Below are 13,239 nucleotides of genomic sequence, written 5' to 3'. Positions count from 1 at the left end.
ATTTCTCAATCTCACATCCTGACGAGCCGACTCGTCTCCAAGCTCGTTGTAACCCAGCAGTTTTAGATTTTGTGATAGCAAACAACTCCCCAGAAACCGGTGTCCCGAGAGTTGTTAATGCTCTGAAGTCGGATCACCTGCCAATTTATTTCGAAGTTGGAGGCGAATATGATAAAGTAAAATCCAATTTGACTACTCTAAAGCCAAATGGCACCTATTCAAGAGGCATATTAATCGATGCATTGATCTCACGCCTAGAACCTTTCAAACGGAGGTAGAGATAGAGACAGCGGCCGTCGAACTCACTGAGACTATTCTCACAGCGAGACGTCGCTATATTCCGAAAATCAAGAAAAATCCCATTAGGGTGGATCTTAATGATGAGGCCAGAGAGCTCATCAATACTAGAAACCAGCTACGCAAGGACTGGAACAAAGCTAGACGCACAAATCACTTCATCAAACGTGAGATCAATACTTTACAAGGTAAAATCAAGAAGATAGTATCAGAACTACAAGCCGAGCATTGGGACAATAAACTCAAGGACTGCAGAATTTATACAGACGACCCGCGGAACTCGCTCTGGGCACTATCCAGGGCGATTAAAACGGGCCCGTCTGTTATAAAGCCCCTCAGAGAGAATGCGACTAGTCGAAATTTTGTGTACTCAGATCTCGAAAAAGCAGACGCACTTGCCGATGCGTTCGTCAATAATACTAAAATCCAGTCGGACACCGATTCAGCTACTAAAGCCTTGGTGAACAACTCAATTCTTGCACTTGCGAAAGAAGACATCGATCCCGATGATGTTAAAATTGTTGAACCGCGCGAGATCTCTAGATCTATCAATACCTTGATCGCCAGAAAGGCACCCGGACGAGACAATATCACAAATTACATGTTGAAACGACTTCCCGAGAAGGCGCGGATACATATTGCTAAGATCTTCAATGCATGTCTGCTGCGCGGATACTATCCAAAGACCTGGAAAACGGCTCACGTTGTCGCTATAGCAAAACCCAAGAAAGACCACTCTTTGGCTGTAAACTACAGACCTATAAGTCTACTAGATGGCATAAGCAAACTTTTCGAGAAAGTGATCCTTCGACGCTTTCTCCCATCTCACAATCAAGTCCTCCCGGACACCCAATATGGTTTCAGGAAGGGTCTATCAACGACCCTACAACTCTTCAGAATTACCGGGATTGTGATGGCCGATATGAGGCAACGCAAGACCACTGGTATGGTTCTGTTGGACCTCGAAAAGGCATTTGATACGGTCTGGCATGACGGTCTGGTCCACAAGCTTTTTACCACAAACATGCCCGTGTACATCACAAAAATCATTCAGAACTACTTGAGCGGTCGAGCGCTTTTTGCAGTGGTCAAACGGGAGAATTCATCTCACCGCACTATCGATTCAGGGGTACCACAGGGCAGTTTGATGGGGCCTAGGCTCTTCAATCATTTCATAAGTGATATGCCAAATCCCGCCAACTGCACACTGGCGCTATACGCAGATGACACAGCCATCCTTTCCACCAGCCGCCAGACTGACACGGCGATTAGGAACTTAGAAAAGGGCACTCGACAGCTAACTGATTATTTCAGTCGCTGGAGACTTAAAGTTAACGCGGAGAAGACGGAGGCGATTCTCTTCTCGCGGAGCCAAAAATCCTATAAAGGAAAAATTACTGTTTGTGACATCCCCTGTTCATTCAGTAACACTGTGAAATACCTCGGGATATACCTTCACCATAGATTGAACTGGACACCTCACCTATTAGAAGCCAGGCGAAAAGCCTTTATGGCGATGGGGGTTCTTAGACCCATCTTCAACCGTAGAAGTTGTCTCTCAGAAGAAAACAAAAAGGCACTATATAGCATGGTTATTAAACCAACCATGCTGTATGAATCCCCAATTTGGACTACTGACATCACCAAATCCAATTTAAAGATGCTGCAAACAATAGAGAACAGATGCCTTCGAATCGTCTACGAACTCAAGCCTCACCATAGCAACAAACGCATCAATGCAAAACACGATGGAATCGACATTGCCGAAACCATAACTAAATACAAAGAGACCTTCTTGAATAGACTGACAGAAGGGCCTCATAAGAAACCTACACTATTTGCCAACAAAATTCAAAATTTTAAGCACAAGCGCAAGGAAGCTAGGCTCCGTCATAAGATGATGCCCCCTGACTCTCCAAATCCTGATGATCCACCCTCTCCTCACTCAATTACAGGTACCTCTTCCACAGCGGATGCGGCCGGCAGTACTCTGACCCCGCCGGATCCCTTCCAGGGTCTAGCGGTAGAGGTAAAAGAATGTTTGGAAGCCCTAAGAGTTAAACTAGGTAGCTTTAGAATGTACATCAGAATGAGACTCGGGCTCAAAGCCCAGGTTAGAGCTAAACTTGTGGAAAACAAAAAACGGGGTATACCCCCTAGGAACTGGGCGAACATCTTTGATGTTATAAAATGATCCACACAAGATCATAATCTCAAGCCGAACATCCCACTAAAGGATGAACTTTTTGTTTGTTGGACCCATAAGGACAATATTCGGAAGAGGGTTTTTCTTAACTGTTTTCCCTCGAAAGACTTGTTTGAAAAGCGAAGGTAAATGTAAATTCAACAGCTCAATACTTAGCTAGATTACATGCGGGAAAGGGCATTAATGTACTTACAAGACCCAACCCTAGAAATAATAGTCAGGAAACCGAGGTCTGCCTCTCAGACCTCACAAGGTTTCAGTTAGAAGAAAAGGTAGGGGAAAAGAAAAAAAAAAAATGTGTTGGCTGCAGTTGACTATAAGACGTTTGCTAGTAAAGTCGTAGATAATAATATTTAGTTTGAAGTACTCGTAGCTACAAATTAAAGAGTTTCTAATATTATTATGGTTTCGAATATAATATTGTAGTGGCTTGGCATAAATTTCAAACGTATTATTTACTCGTTTCTGCACAGTTTTACCATATTGGAGGTATGTATTAATTTTATTGTGTTAATTACCATTAAGTAATTTCTTTTATTTTGTTAACTGTCAATTCATGGTAAAACTGCATTGTATTGTTGTTTAATTTAATAAAACGCAAATTGATTAAAAGTGAATTAAGTACTACAAAAAATTGCTTTTTATTAATTTAAAAAACTATATTAAGTAATTTTATTATTATAATTTTCGTGACATTAACAAGGAAAATCGCGTTAATTTTCTCTGCATAATAAAACTGTATGTATGAACTGTAACATACTGTATGTATTGGTAAAAATAATGCATAAATTGGAAAAGCCGGTAGCGATTTGCGCTGACAAGTCGACGTCCCGGGTTTATATCTCAGCTTTTTCAATATATACATGCACCATTATGTCAATGTGTCTTTTTACACATTTTTTTCTGATATTCCAAATTATAGTATTTTGGGCGTACTATACCTGTTTTATATCGTACATAGTACGCGGACCAAAATTATAGTACAAATACTATAATTATAGTACGGTTGGTAACACTGGCGCTGGCCTTTCTGGATTTAACTCCTGGTGAGGTCACAATGTGATTTTCTTTCCCCAAACCTCGTGTTTGTGATTGTCTCACTAATTCTATGATTAACTACACCACTGTGATTGTAGCCTATTGTAGTGTCAAAAAAATAAAAATAACATTTGACAACAAATTGACGTTAGTGTCTTTACAACACTGTTATCCTAATAATTATTCACTGGCATCATTAAATATACAACCAAGCCAGGGCTCGAAATAGACCGGAACGCACCGGAGCGCCGTTCCTGTTCGTGAAATTCTAAAAGATACCGTTCCGGCTCGTAGATTCTTTGAAAATTGCGTTCCGTTTCGTGTTATTGAGATAATATTGCATGTAGGTATATAGATTTAAAGTTGTAAGAATTGATTCGTGAGAATATGTTAGGTTATTTATTAACGATTAGTCCTACAAGGTTTACAATATAATATAGGCTGTTCGGTTTTCAGATGTGCTCCAAATTTGTAATTATTTACCCTTACAAGCAGGGCTGAATTTACAAAAAGGGCTACAGGTCCGGGACCCAAAATTAGTAGGTCTACAGAACCCGAAAAATAATGTGAAATCACAAAAGAACTTGCAGTGAAGGAATACACAAATATACGAGCTTCTAGAATTTTGAAGATAAGAGCCCAATTCTAAGAAAATTGATGGAAAATAAGTGATTTTGCAAAAACAAACATAAAACAATATGAAAAAACCATTAAAAAAATAATTGAAAAAACCAGGTTTTAGTATTTCTCTGTATCCATCTTTCAGAATCGTCCTTGTTTCTCTTATGAATGCCGGATTTATCTGAAATACCATCTGAGATATTATCTGGCACCACATAGTGCAAGACACAAAAACAAGTCATTATCTTCCAATACTGGAGCAATATTTTTTGTGTTAAATATAATAATTGCTATAGGTACTATATAATTATTATAATACCATTAATATCGATAATGCCTAGTATGTATCATCTGCAAAGAATAATATTTTCCGAATCAGGTACCTACCTACTCGTACCTATTTTAATAACAAATGTTGTTTCACTATTGCAAAAAAAAAGTTTTTAATTTTTTTCTTCAATTTTCTAGTAGTCGGAATACATAGTTTTCAACTGCACCACAGTGGATCAAATAAACAGATGTGGATGGTTCAATGCAGTGGCGCACCCAGGGGGTGGGCCAAGGGGCCCTGGCACCCCCCAAACATGAAAATTATCAGAATGATTTTAAACATTGAAATTGAAAGCCAATAAACTATACCTTTGGGCTTAGACAAATAAAAACACGGCAAAAAATGATTTGTAATTCTCCAGCACCCATTTTAGAAAAATTCCTTAGATTTTGATTTCTAACACAACACTAATGTCAGGTTTTTTAGAAACCCAATCCTTAATGGAACTGTCAAAAAATTCTCGGTGTCCACCCGAATTCCGGAGTGGTGTAGGTCATGGCTGGGGAGGGCTGACAGGGCTCTAGCCTGGGGGCCCGGGCTGTGGGGGGCCCGGCGTGTCGGGTTGACCAGATAAGTGAGATAAACACACATCATAAATTAGCTTTAATAGTAAAAAAAGTCGCCTGCGGGGCTATTATACTTCATGGTCACGAACATTTTCAATTACTTATATAATTGTGCAATATATTTTTTGATTATTATGTGTCGATACTCGACAGCTCTAATATTAAAGTAGCTGTATTAAAAACCGCCAATAATTCACTGTATAAGTACCCTTAATTTGAACTAAAACACAATTTTACGTTAGTGTAGTGTTTTACACTGCCTTTAATCTTAGCGGTAGGTAGGGGGGCCGCCAATCCTAGCCTGAGGGCCTGTTTCAGGATGTGGGGACCATGGTGTAGGTAATAGACAAAAGACCGATAAATGAGAAGAAGGAAAAGAGCCTATGAGACTAATTTACATTCTCCTTCTTGGGCCCCCCCCCCAATATTAAATCCTGGATGCGCCACTGGTTCAATGTCATCTTGCCGAGATAATAATATTAAGTATGATTGTCGGTTCGTGATTAGACTGTGGTTCTATATCATTTAGTGTTCTTAAAACTGTTGAATAACTACATAGGTAGTAGGTACATTGCATAGTAGAAGCTGTTACCTTATGGCAGTGAAATTTAATGCTGCTCTGGTCTTTTCATTTTCTGATGTTTTAAAATAACTCCACAATATTGAAACAAGTTAAAAAATTTTCGGGTGTCTTCACAGCCTTTCTAGTGTTTATCATTTTGAAGTGTTTGTATTTTTCTTCACCAATAACTTTTTTTAAAAAATCACAGGGAATAATTTTGGTTCAAGTTTTTCTGTATGAAAATGGAGACCAAGCTATACATATCAACAGACGACGTAATAAAATAATGACTGACACCTTATTTTATCAACCAAAAGTTGAAACGGCCAACTACTATGCTATGGCCAATTCATAAATAAAAGTCACCATATGTATTAATTAAATACAAAGAAATAGGTATGTACCTACATATTATACATAATATTCGGCGTAAAAACCTCAAAAATGATAATCATGCACGACTATTGCCACTCGATTACTAATGGTAGGTAGGTACCTACATATCATACATTTTTTAACTTCAATGTGACCTGTATGGGCATTGGTTAATAATAATCGCTGGCAAGCTATATTACTTCGTCTAGGTATCTTATAGGTTCAAAATGCTTGGGTGACTACGTACAATGAAAAAATGGCGTTGCGAAAACCTTTATAACATTTTGTAGTCTTGGGACATCTCTCAACAGCAGCCTCAAAATGATTGATTCCTTGCTATAATTAGAAGAGAGGCTATCTTCCTGTTTTTTTATCTTCACAGAATTATTAAACTCATTATTTCGTTCTTCCAGTCAGCTTTGAACGTAATATTAGATTGATTAAGGGCATTAAGGCGAGATATAGGTACCTAGGTACCTAACTTGCCGACAACACCGAGTTGAGTCTTTATTTTAATTGAGGCTTTTCAGCGATTAGGAATGCAGTATATGTATGAATAGAATAGTTACCTAAATTATAATAATACTTATATTATAAGTACCCACATAGGTATAATTTGATTTTTTACGGCGTATTGAAAACCTGTGTTATTAAAAATCTATAAACCTTATAGAGATAGGTACATATCTTCTTCTTATTGTGCCATCCCCTAGCGGAGGTCGGCCACCATCAAGGCGATCTTATCTTTGTCGTCTGCTACCCGGAACAGTTCGGTGGAGCTGCACTCGTACCAATCACGAATCTTAAGCCACGAAATGCGGCGCCGTCCTCTGCTACGCTTCCCATTGATCTTTCCTTGACTGACAAGTTGGGGAATGCTGTATTTGTGTCCTCTCATAATGTGGTCGAGGTATTGTAGTTTCCTGGTTTTGATACTACGTAGAATTTCTCGGTCCTTCCCCATTCGATTGAGAACTTCAACATTTGTCACCCGGTCAGTCCAAGGAATTTTGAGGATGCGTCTATACAGCCACATCTCGAAAGCTTAAAGTCTCCGTGACATCTCTTAGTTTAGCGTCCATACTTCCATGCCATAGAAAAGAATTGAGAGCACATAACAACGTACCATACGCAGTCTCAGACCTAGGTTAAGATCTCGATTGCTAAGGAGGCGTCTCATTTTGAGAAAGGCGCTCCTTGCGATCTCAATTGTAGTTTTTATTTCCTGAGACTGGTCCCATTTCTCATTGACCCATAATATCGTTGTTAGGCAAAAAATACAGCAAATCATTAATAATTAATAATTATTATGCTGTGTTATAATATGAATCATTATTTTTTACTGTTTATGTGTTAGCAGATCTAAAAAACTATAACGAAGTGATCGTATACTATTTTAAGCCTTTAACTTCCAAGTCGTATTTTTGATATAAATTTTATAAGCCCCACATGCCTATACGCTGAAATGATTCATTATTTTTCTATGTTACTTAGAGAAGCTTCATACATCGATTGGCGTAGGCCGTAGCGTATCGTTATACCGTACAATAGACAAAGGGTTAAGTTGACGATTATTCGTTATAAGAAAATATAATATATTATGAATTTTGCAGCAATGTGAAAATAGATTACGGCAAAGCAATAATTCCTTACGGGGCATCCCAAGTTTTCTAATGCAGCTCGAAGACGGTGAATTCCCATAACACGGGTAAGTACAGCGCAATTATTTTTTACTCTAGTATACTTAAAATGTAATGACGTCATTCTTTAGTTCCTTAAAAGTATATTAGCCTATGAGTTCCTCGTACCTACTGCAGGTGCCTGGTCATGCGACTTCGAAACATTTTTATTTTTGATAATAGTGTAAAGATAAACTTTTAACATCACTTATTTTATAATAATGTAGTGTTTTGAATGTTTAGTTTCGTTATAATTATTACATTGAACTAGCTAAAGTTTTGTGATGTGATTTTACTTCATTTTATGACATGTGATTAACGTAACCAATGTCGTTTGCCTAATCTAAATTGTTTTTAGGTGATCGAAGTTGGATCCTGAACAATTATTACCTACAGCATGAGATGAAAAAAAATACTCTATAAGATTTTACGCATGGAATGTAATGAAGTTAGAATGTCACCATCAATTTCCTAGGGTAAACAGTCTATTGTAGAAAAAAAAACTATCAATTATAATCTGGATGGCGAACCCTTTTGAGTAGGTATATTAATATTTTACTAAATAACTAAATGAACACTTTTTTAATCAATTTTTATGGGTAATGATTACTCTCTGGTGTTTGCTTTTCTCCATCGCCAACCACCACGTCTCGATACACATAGTGTACGTCCTGAGTGGCAGCGTTCGGCGCAGCGTTGAGCGTTTTGCGCAACTCAAAAGTATAACCGTGTGTGAAAATGTTCGTAGACAATGTCTTTTTTTGGTTATACATTTATACGGTTATACGTTTGAGTTGCGCAAAACGCTCAACGCTGCGCCGAACGCTGGCACTGAGGCCTCACACATAGTCGAGCGTATACCATGGTGTACCAAACATTGGGCGTTTTTCATAGCTGTGCTAAGAGTGACACCTGTAGAATCTTCCCGATATCTCGATTGGCGTGCAAGAATGCATGATTTCTAGTCCAATTTAATCTATTATGGTCATGCCTCAATGAAAAAAGACCTTGCTCATCATATGACGTTTCAAACTTTTTGAAAGAAATAGTGCCCCATAGAAACCAAGTTACAATAACCGAGCGGGTATTAAAACTTACTCGTTTGTATACATTGATATAAGTACCATGATAATACACCGTTTCATACAAAATCATACAAAATCACAATATTAAAGTGGGCAAGTTTTGCAGAATAGGTCAAAGACATCTTTCAAAAATCTCGAATAATCCTTTTTTTGCAATGTGGGTAAAGTTAATATTTAACTACTTGCTACAATATAATATAATATATATATTAGCGTTTTGGAAAGAAATGTTGTACAACAATAACCCTTATTGCGATGTAGGTAGGGTTAATTTTTCAACCACATTTATCCACATTTTTATGTCCAGAGAGAATGATATTTGAATGAATGGATGGGACCTGTCAGATCTTGATTTCTATTAGCATCGTTTGCGAGGGTCCTTTCAATTAAATTGCGTATTCTCATATAAATGTTTGTATTCTATACAGGTGCCGTACGTAAACAAAAAGAACTGATGACTTCATTAAAATCTTGGATGCGGGCCGCACCGCGGCCAACATCGATTATTCTAACTCGGAGAAAGATCAGATGCGGTGCCTGGACATGCTCGCCACATACTGCGTGCAGGAAGCTAACCATGAAAAGAATATAAACATGAAACGGGATCTGTTCACCAAAGCCACACACCTATACACCACTGCCGACAAAATCATCATGTATGATCATGTAAGACGATACCTATTTTATTCAACCTAGTCAAATTTTGTTCAAATTTCTTTATATATAATAATATGAAGTGAACTTTACAATTTACAAGTTCAATCCATTCACAACATGACTTGGAAAAACAAAATGAAAACAACTGATTTTTCATTATACAACAGCCGAATTTACTTTACCGGCGAAAATGCTGTACATCTGTATTTTTTTTTTTTGCAGAATCATCCTTTGGGCCGAGCATACTTGTGCTTGTTGGAGGGTGATAAAGTGGTGGACGGTGGATGCACAATTCAATTTTGTGGTGAATCAATCTTCCAACAACATCCCCTCGCTGTTCTGGAAAGTGTGCATCGCTTTCAATAAAAAAGGACTACCGCAGCGCTCTCGGCTTCTACAGGGAAACTCTGAGAACCAACCCCAACCGCCTGGCTGTTCTCCGTCTCCATTTCGGCATGGGCCATTGCTTTATGAAGCTAAATAATCAGGATAAAGCAAGGTTTGGGATACTTACATTGTTTTAAATATTTTTCACAGCAAACGTCAATCTGTGAATGAGAATATACTCATCTCTCATTTAAAATAGTTCAATATAATAGTTTAAATATTCAGTTAAAATGAATATCTAGAATTTTTCAAAATTGAGTTTGCATATTTCATCAAAGATCCATTAATTCTCATGTTTTTTTAAGTTTTGTTGATTTACGGATGAATGCCATGTGCCAAGTGCAATTTTGCATTATCTATCTTATATTCAAATTCTAAATAGTCATGACTCATGACTCTGGATCCAATTGGTAATGCAAGTGGCTAAACATCCATTTCTCATAAAAAAAATATTTTATATTTAAAATATTTTTTCCAATGAAAAACCATTATAGTGTAACAATAATTTAACCCTGATCATCCACAGATACGATTTCTAGTGCGCATGAATTACACAACTGATAAACATTCTACGAATAATGTTTGCTTTATAATAATTATTGACCTAAGAATAAGGTATTATTATTTTGAAATACGCCATTTCTATTGGCATTTCCCAGTGGCTAAGCCACAACATACGACCGTAGCCATAACCATAATCTAACCTAACCGAAAAAAAATATTTTTTTAAATCGGTACATGTTCAAACACGGGCATTACCATGATCTTACTCCCTACTTCATTTATCATTTGTCAATTTATGGCTACGGCCGTATGTTGTAGCTTAACCACTGGGAAATGCCTAAATCTGCCTTTCAATCTTAACGAGATGTAGCTCGTGCACATCTCAAGAAAGTCACCGATCAATTCCCAGATGACATCGAAGCTTGGATTTAATTAGAGCAGTCTGATTTGCAGTTATATCATCCCATTTTTTATTAATATACAAGACATAAACTTTCATTTTTAAAGATATAATAATTATGTATAACCATCTTAGTCATTTTGTCATGTGTCTTTGTTTCATCGTTGATACTAGATAGATCAATATACACTTCAGAGAAGAGGTGTTTATTATATGCATTTTGAAACTTGTAAAACAGTTAAGAGATTCAGATTCACAATTCACCAAGCACGTCTTTATAGCGAGCAGCAGCCATATTGTAGATCCAATCCATGGTCCGAAATATGTGTATCTATATGACAAGGGTGATCGACTAAATCTCATGGAGCAATTTGGGATAAAAAAAGTGTATTCTAAAAAAGTCTATGTGGATGTTAATCTGTAAAAGACTTGTTTTCGCAGGGTTTAATTGAATTTTAAAAACTAACCCAACACCATCTGTAAGTTGTCTTATTTCAATGAAAAAAATATGCATGACTGACAAAGTTTAATGTGCACTATTTATGGCAGTTCTTAACAGCCTACCTCCACCCTTCACCACTGCTATCTATCCCCAAGGCTTTCTATGCAATGTGCTGCTCACCCATCTAATGGTTAAACAATCAATGAAATGTAAAAACAATAAATTATTGACTATGTAGTATACGTTTATACAGCAAATATTTTAAGTAATATTCTGTATAAAATCTATATCACGTTTGCTTAATCTTATCAATGCTTTTTTGTTTGCAGTATGAGAATTGTTTGAACAAATTCCACGCTCACCATAATGTGGATGATTTGATTTACTCTACACCATGGTGCTCATCCTGGAAGAATGTCCGCCCACGTTTTGATTGGTCACAGAAGTTTATTACTTTCAATACTTACCTATGTAACTACCTACCCACAGAAAATTGATTAATTTTTGTATCATAAATTTCATGATTTTTCCTTTATAACATTGATGATTTATTGTAATATATTTAGACCAAGCAAAGAAATTACACGTTACACCTCCTTACATTTTTAAGTTTAAGTCGACCACCCAGTTAAGTACCTCTTGGATTGATGATTGATAATAGAAAGGTAGTTTAAAGTATTTTAATAAATTATTGATGTTTTATGATAAATGTTGAATTTCATTTTTTCACCCTTTCCTTTGCTCAGCTGTTAAGTTATAAAATATTATTATATTCGCAGAGAGCATAATATTCATAGACTATAGATACATCTAGACGCCACCCGTTGCATTGCTAAATGAAGCTGCGTGCCATGCGTTTGGTTTGTGGGCGAGCGAACGCATTCGTCTACAAATGTTCGAGACCATAGACCATTTCGGTAGTGCTCGCACTAGACGCTCAGAATTAAAATATAATTTTCTATTTTTTTCACGTTATATAGTATTTTTAAGCGGTCAAAATGCAACCATTAGGTAAAGATATCCATAATTTAAGTTATTTTAAAGAAACTAGGTCACTGATATTAAAATATATAATAATATACAAATAAATTATCACGAACATGTATCAACTTACCTATGAAACGTAATACCATCTTTTTGCTTATCAGTACGGCTACCATATTTTAATACAACACACAAAACCATCTTTCCTGCTTAAATAATTAAAAATATTTACCAATGACTATGTTTAACACAAAAAATAGCAATTTAGTAACACGAGCTACGACGCTACGTGAAGCGATTTACCACAATTTGTCGGCGATTCTTTTGGAAACTAACTCAAACATATGTAGACCTTTTATCTTACTCTAGCGCGTGTCGCAGAGATTATAAGGGTGCCGAATACTTTCCCACTCGCACTCATGCGTCGTTTTTGTTCAGGCCTTGATAATATTACTAATTGCACTTTTGGAGGAGTCCACACTGCTCTAAAGGGATCTTATAGAATATACTATATCACAATATTTGTGAAGGTGACATTCTTTATGAACATAAAACACAATTTTAAAACATATCTGCTCGATTAATGGAACCGCTGGAAGCTGTGTCCCATTGTATTCTTACCAAGCCGCAAAGGTCAATAATACTAGCATAATTTGTAAAAAGCTTCAGTCACATTACGGCTAGTTATGCCGTAATTGGATATAATACTGGTGACTAAATTGGTAAAGCGCATCGGCCAGAATTCAATGTATACAGGTTCGAATTCTGTCAGGTTTCTTATTTTTTTAAGTACCAATGTTTCTGAGGTGTTTTCAAACAGTGCAAGTAGGTAGGTATATTGTTCTTGTCGGTTTATAGGAAGCCAGCGGCAAACAAATTTTGAAAATAGCTGATATACCTACTGGATTATTTGTTAGGTTAGGTTTTCATTTTTGTATTCATGAATTTTGCCAAAATCAGCAATAAAAATTGGCGCGGTTCCCGCCTGGCTTCCTGTAAACTGACTTGCACCGGTATGTAAATCAATGCCCCGCAACCTTTTCTCACCCACGACACACCACAGGTCTTCACAGAAGACAGTGACACACCGCATGTAAAACAATTT

At 36.9% G+C, this 13,239-nt stretch overlaps 1 protein-coding gene across 1 annotated transcript; it reads left to right on the top strand.

Moving 5' to 3' along the window:
• The first annotated feature begins 9,199 nt into the window (after window positions 1-9,199).
• Window positions 9,200-9,855, top strand: LOC147064008 (RNA polymerase-associated protein CTR9 homolog). Its single transcript, XM_085958742.1, has 2 exons — window positions 9,200-9,426; window positions 9,640-9,855. The coding sequence occupies exons 1-2, from the start codon at window positions 9,289-9,291 to the stop codon at window positions 9,781-9,783; spliced, it is 282 nt and encodes a 93-aa protein (XP_085814868.1). The 5' UTR covers window positions 9,200-9,288; the 3' UTR covers window positions 9,784-9,855.
• Window positions 9,856-13,239: the final 3,384 nt, after the last annotated feature.

Source organism: Rhyacophila brunnea, unplaced genomic scaffold (assembly GCF_057557595.1).
Source record: "Rhyacophila brunnea isolate RB1 unplaced genomic scaffold, BYU_Rbru_1.0 scaffold_8, whole genome shotgun sequence".
NCBI classification, from domain to species: domain Eukaryota; kingdom Metazoa; phylum Arthropoda; class Insecta; order Trichoptera; family Rhyacophilidae; genus Rhyacophila; species Rhyacophila brunnea.
The sequence above is the reverse complement of the archived record's forward strand: the minus strand, read 5'-3'. Positions and strand labels throughout refer to the sequence as shown.

Excerpts from the sequence above, each read along its gene's own strand:
- LOC147064008 (XM_085958742.1), top strand. The coding sequence starts at position 9,289 with ATGCGGTGCCTGGACATGCTCGCCACATACTGCGTGCAGGAAGCTAAC. Across the intron at positions 9,427-9,639 it reads AAATCATCATGTATGATCAT|AATCATCCTTTGGGCCGAGC; the intron begins GTAAGACGATAC and ends TTTTTTTTGCAG.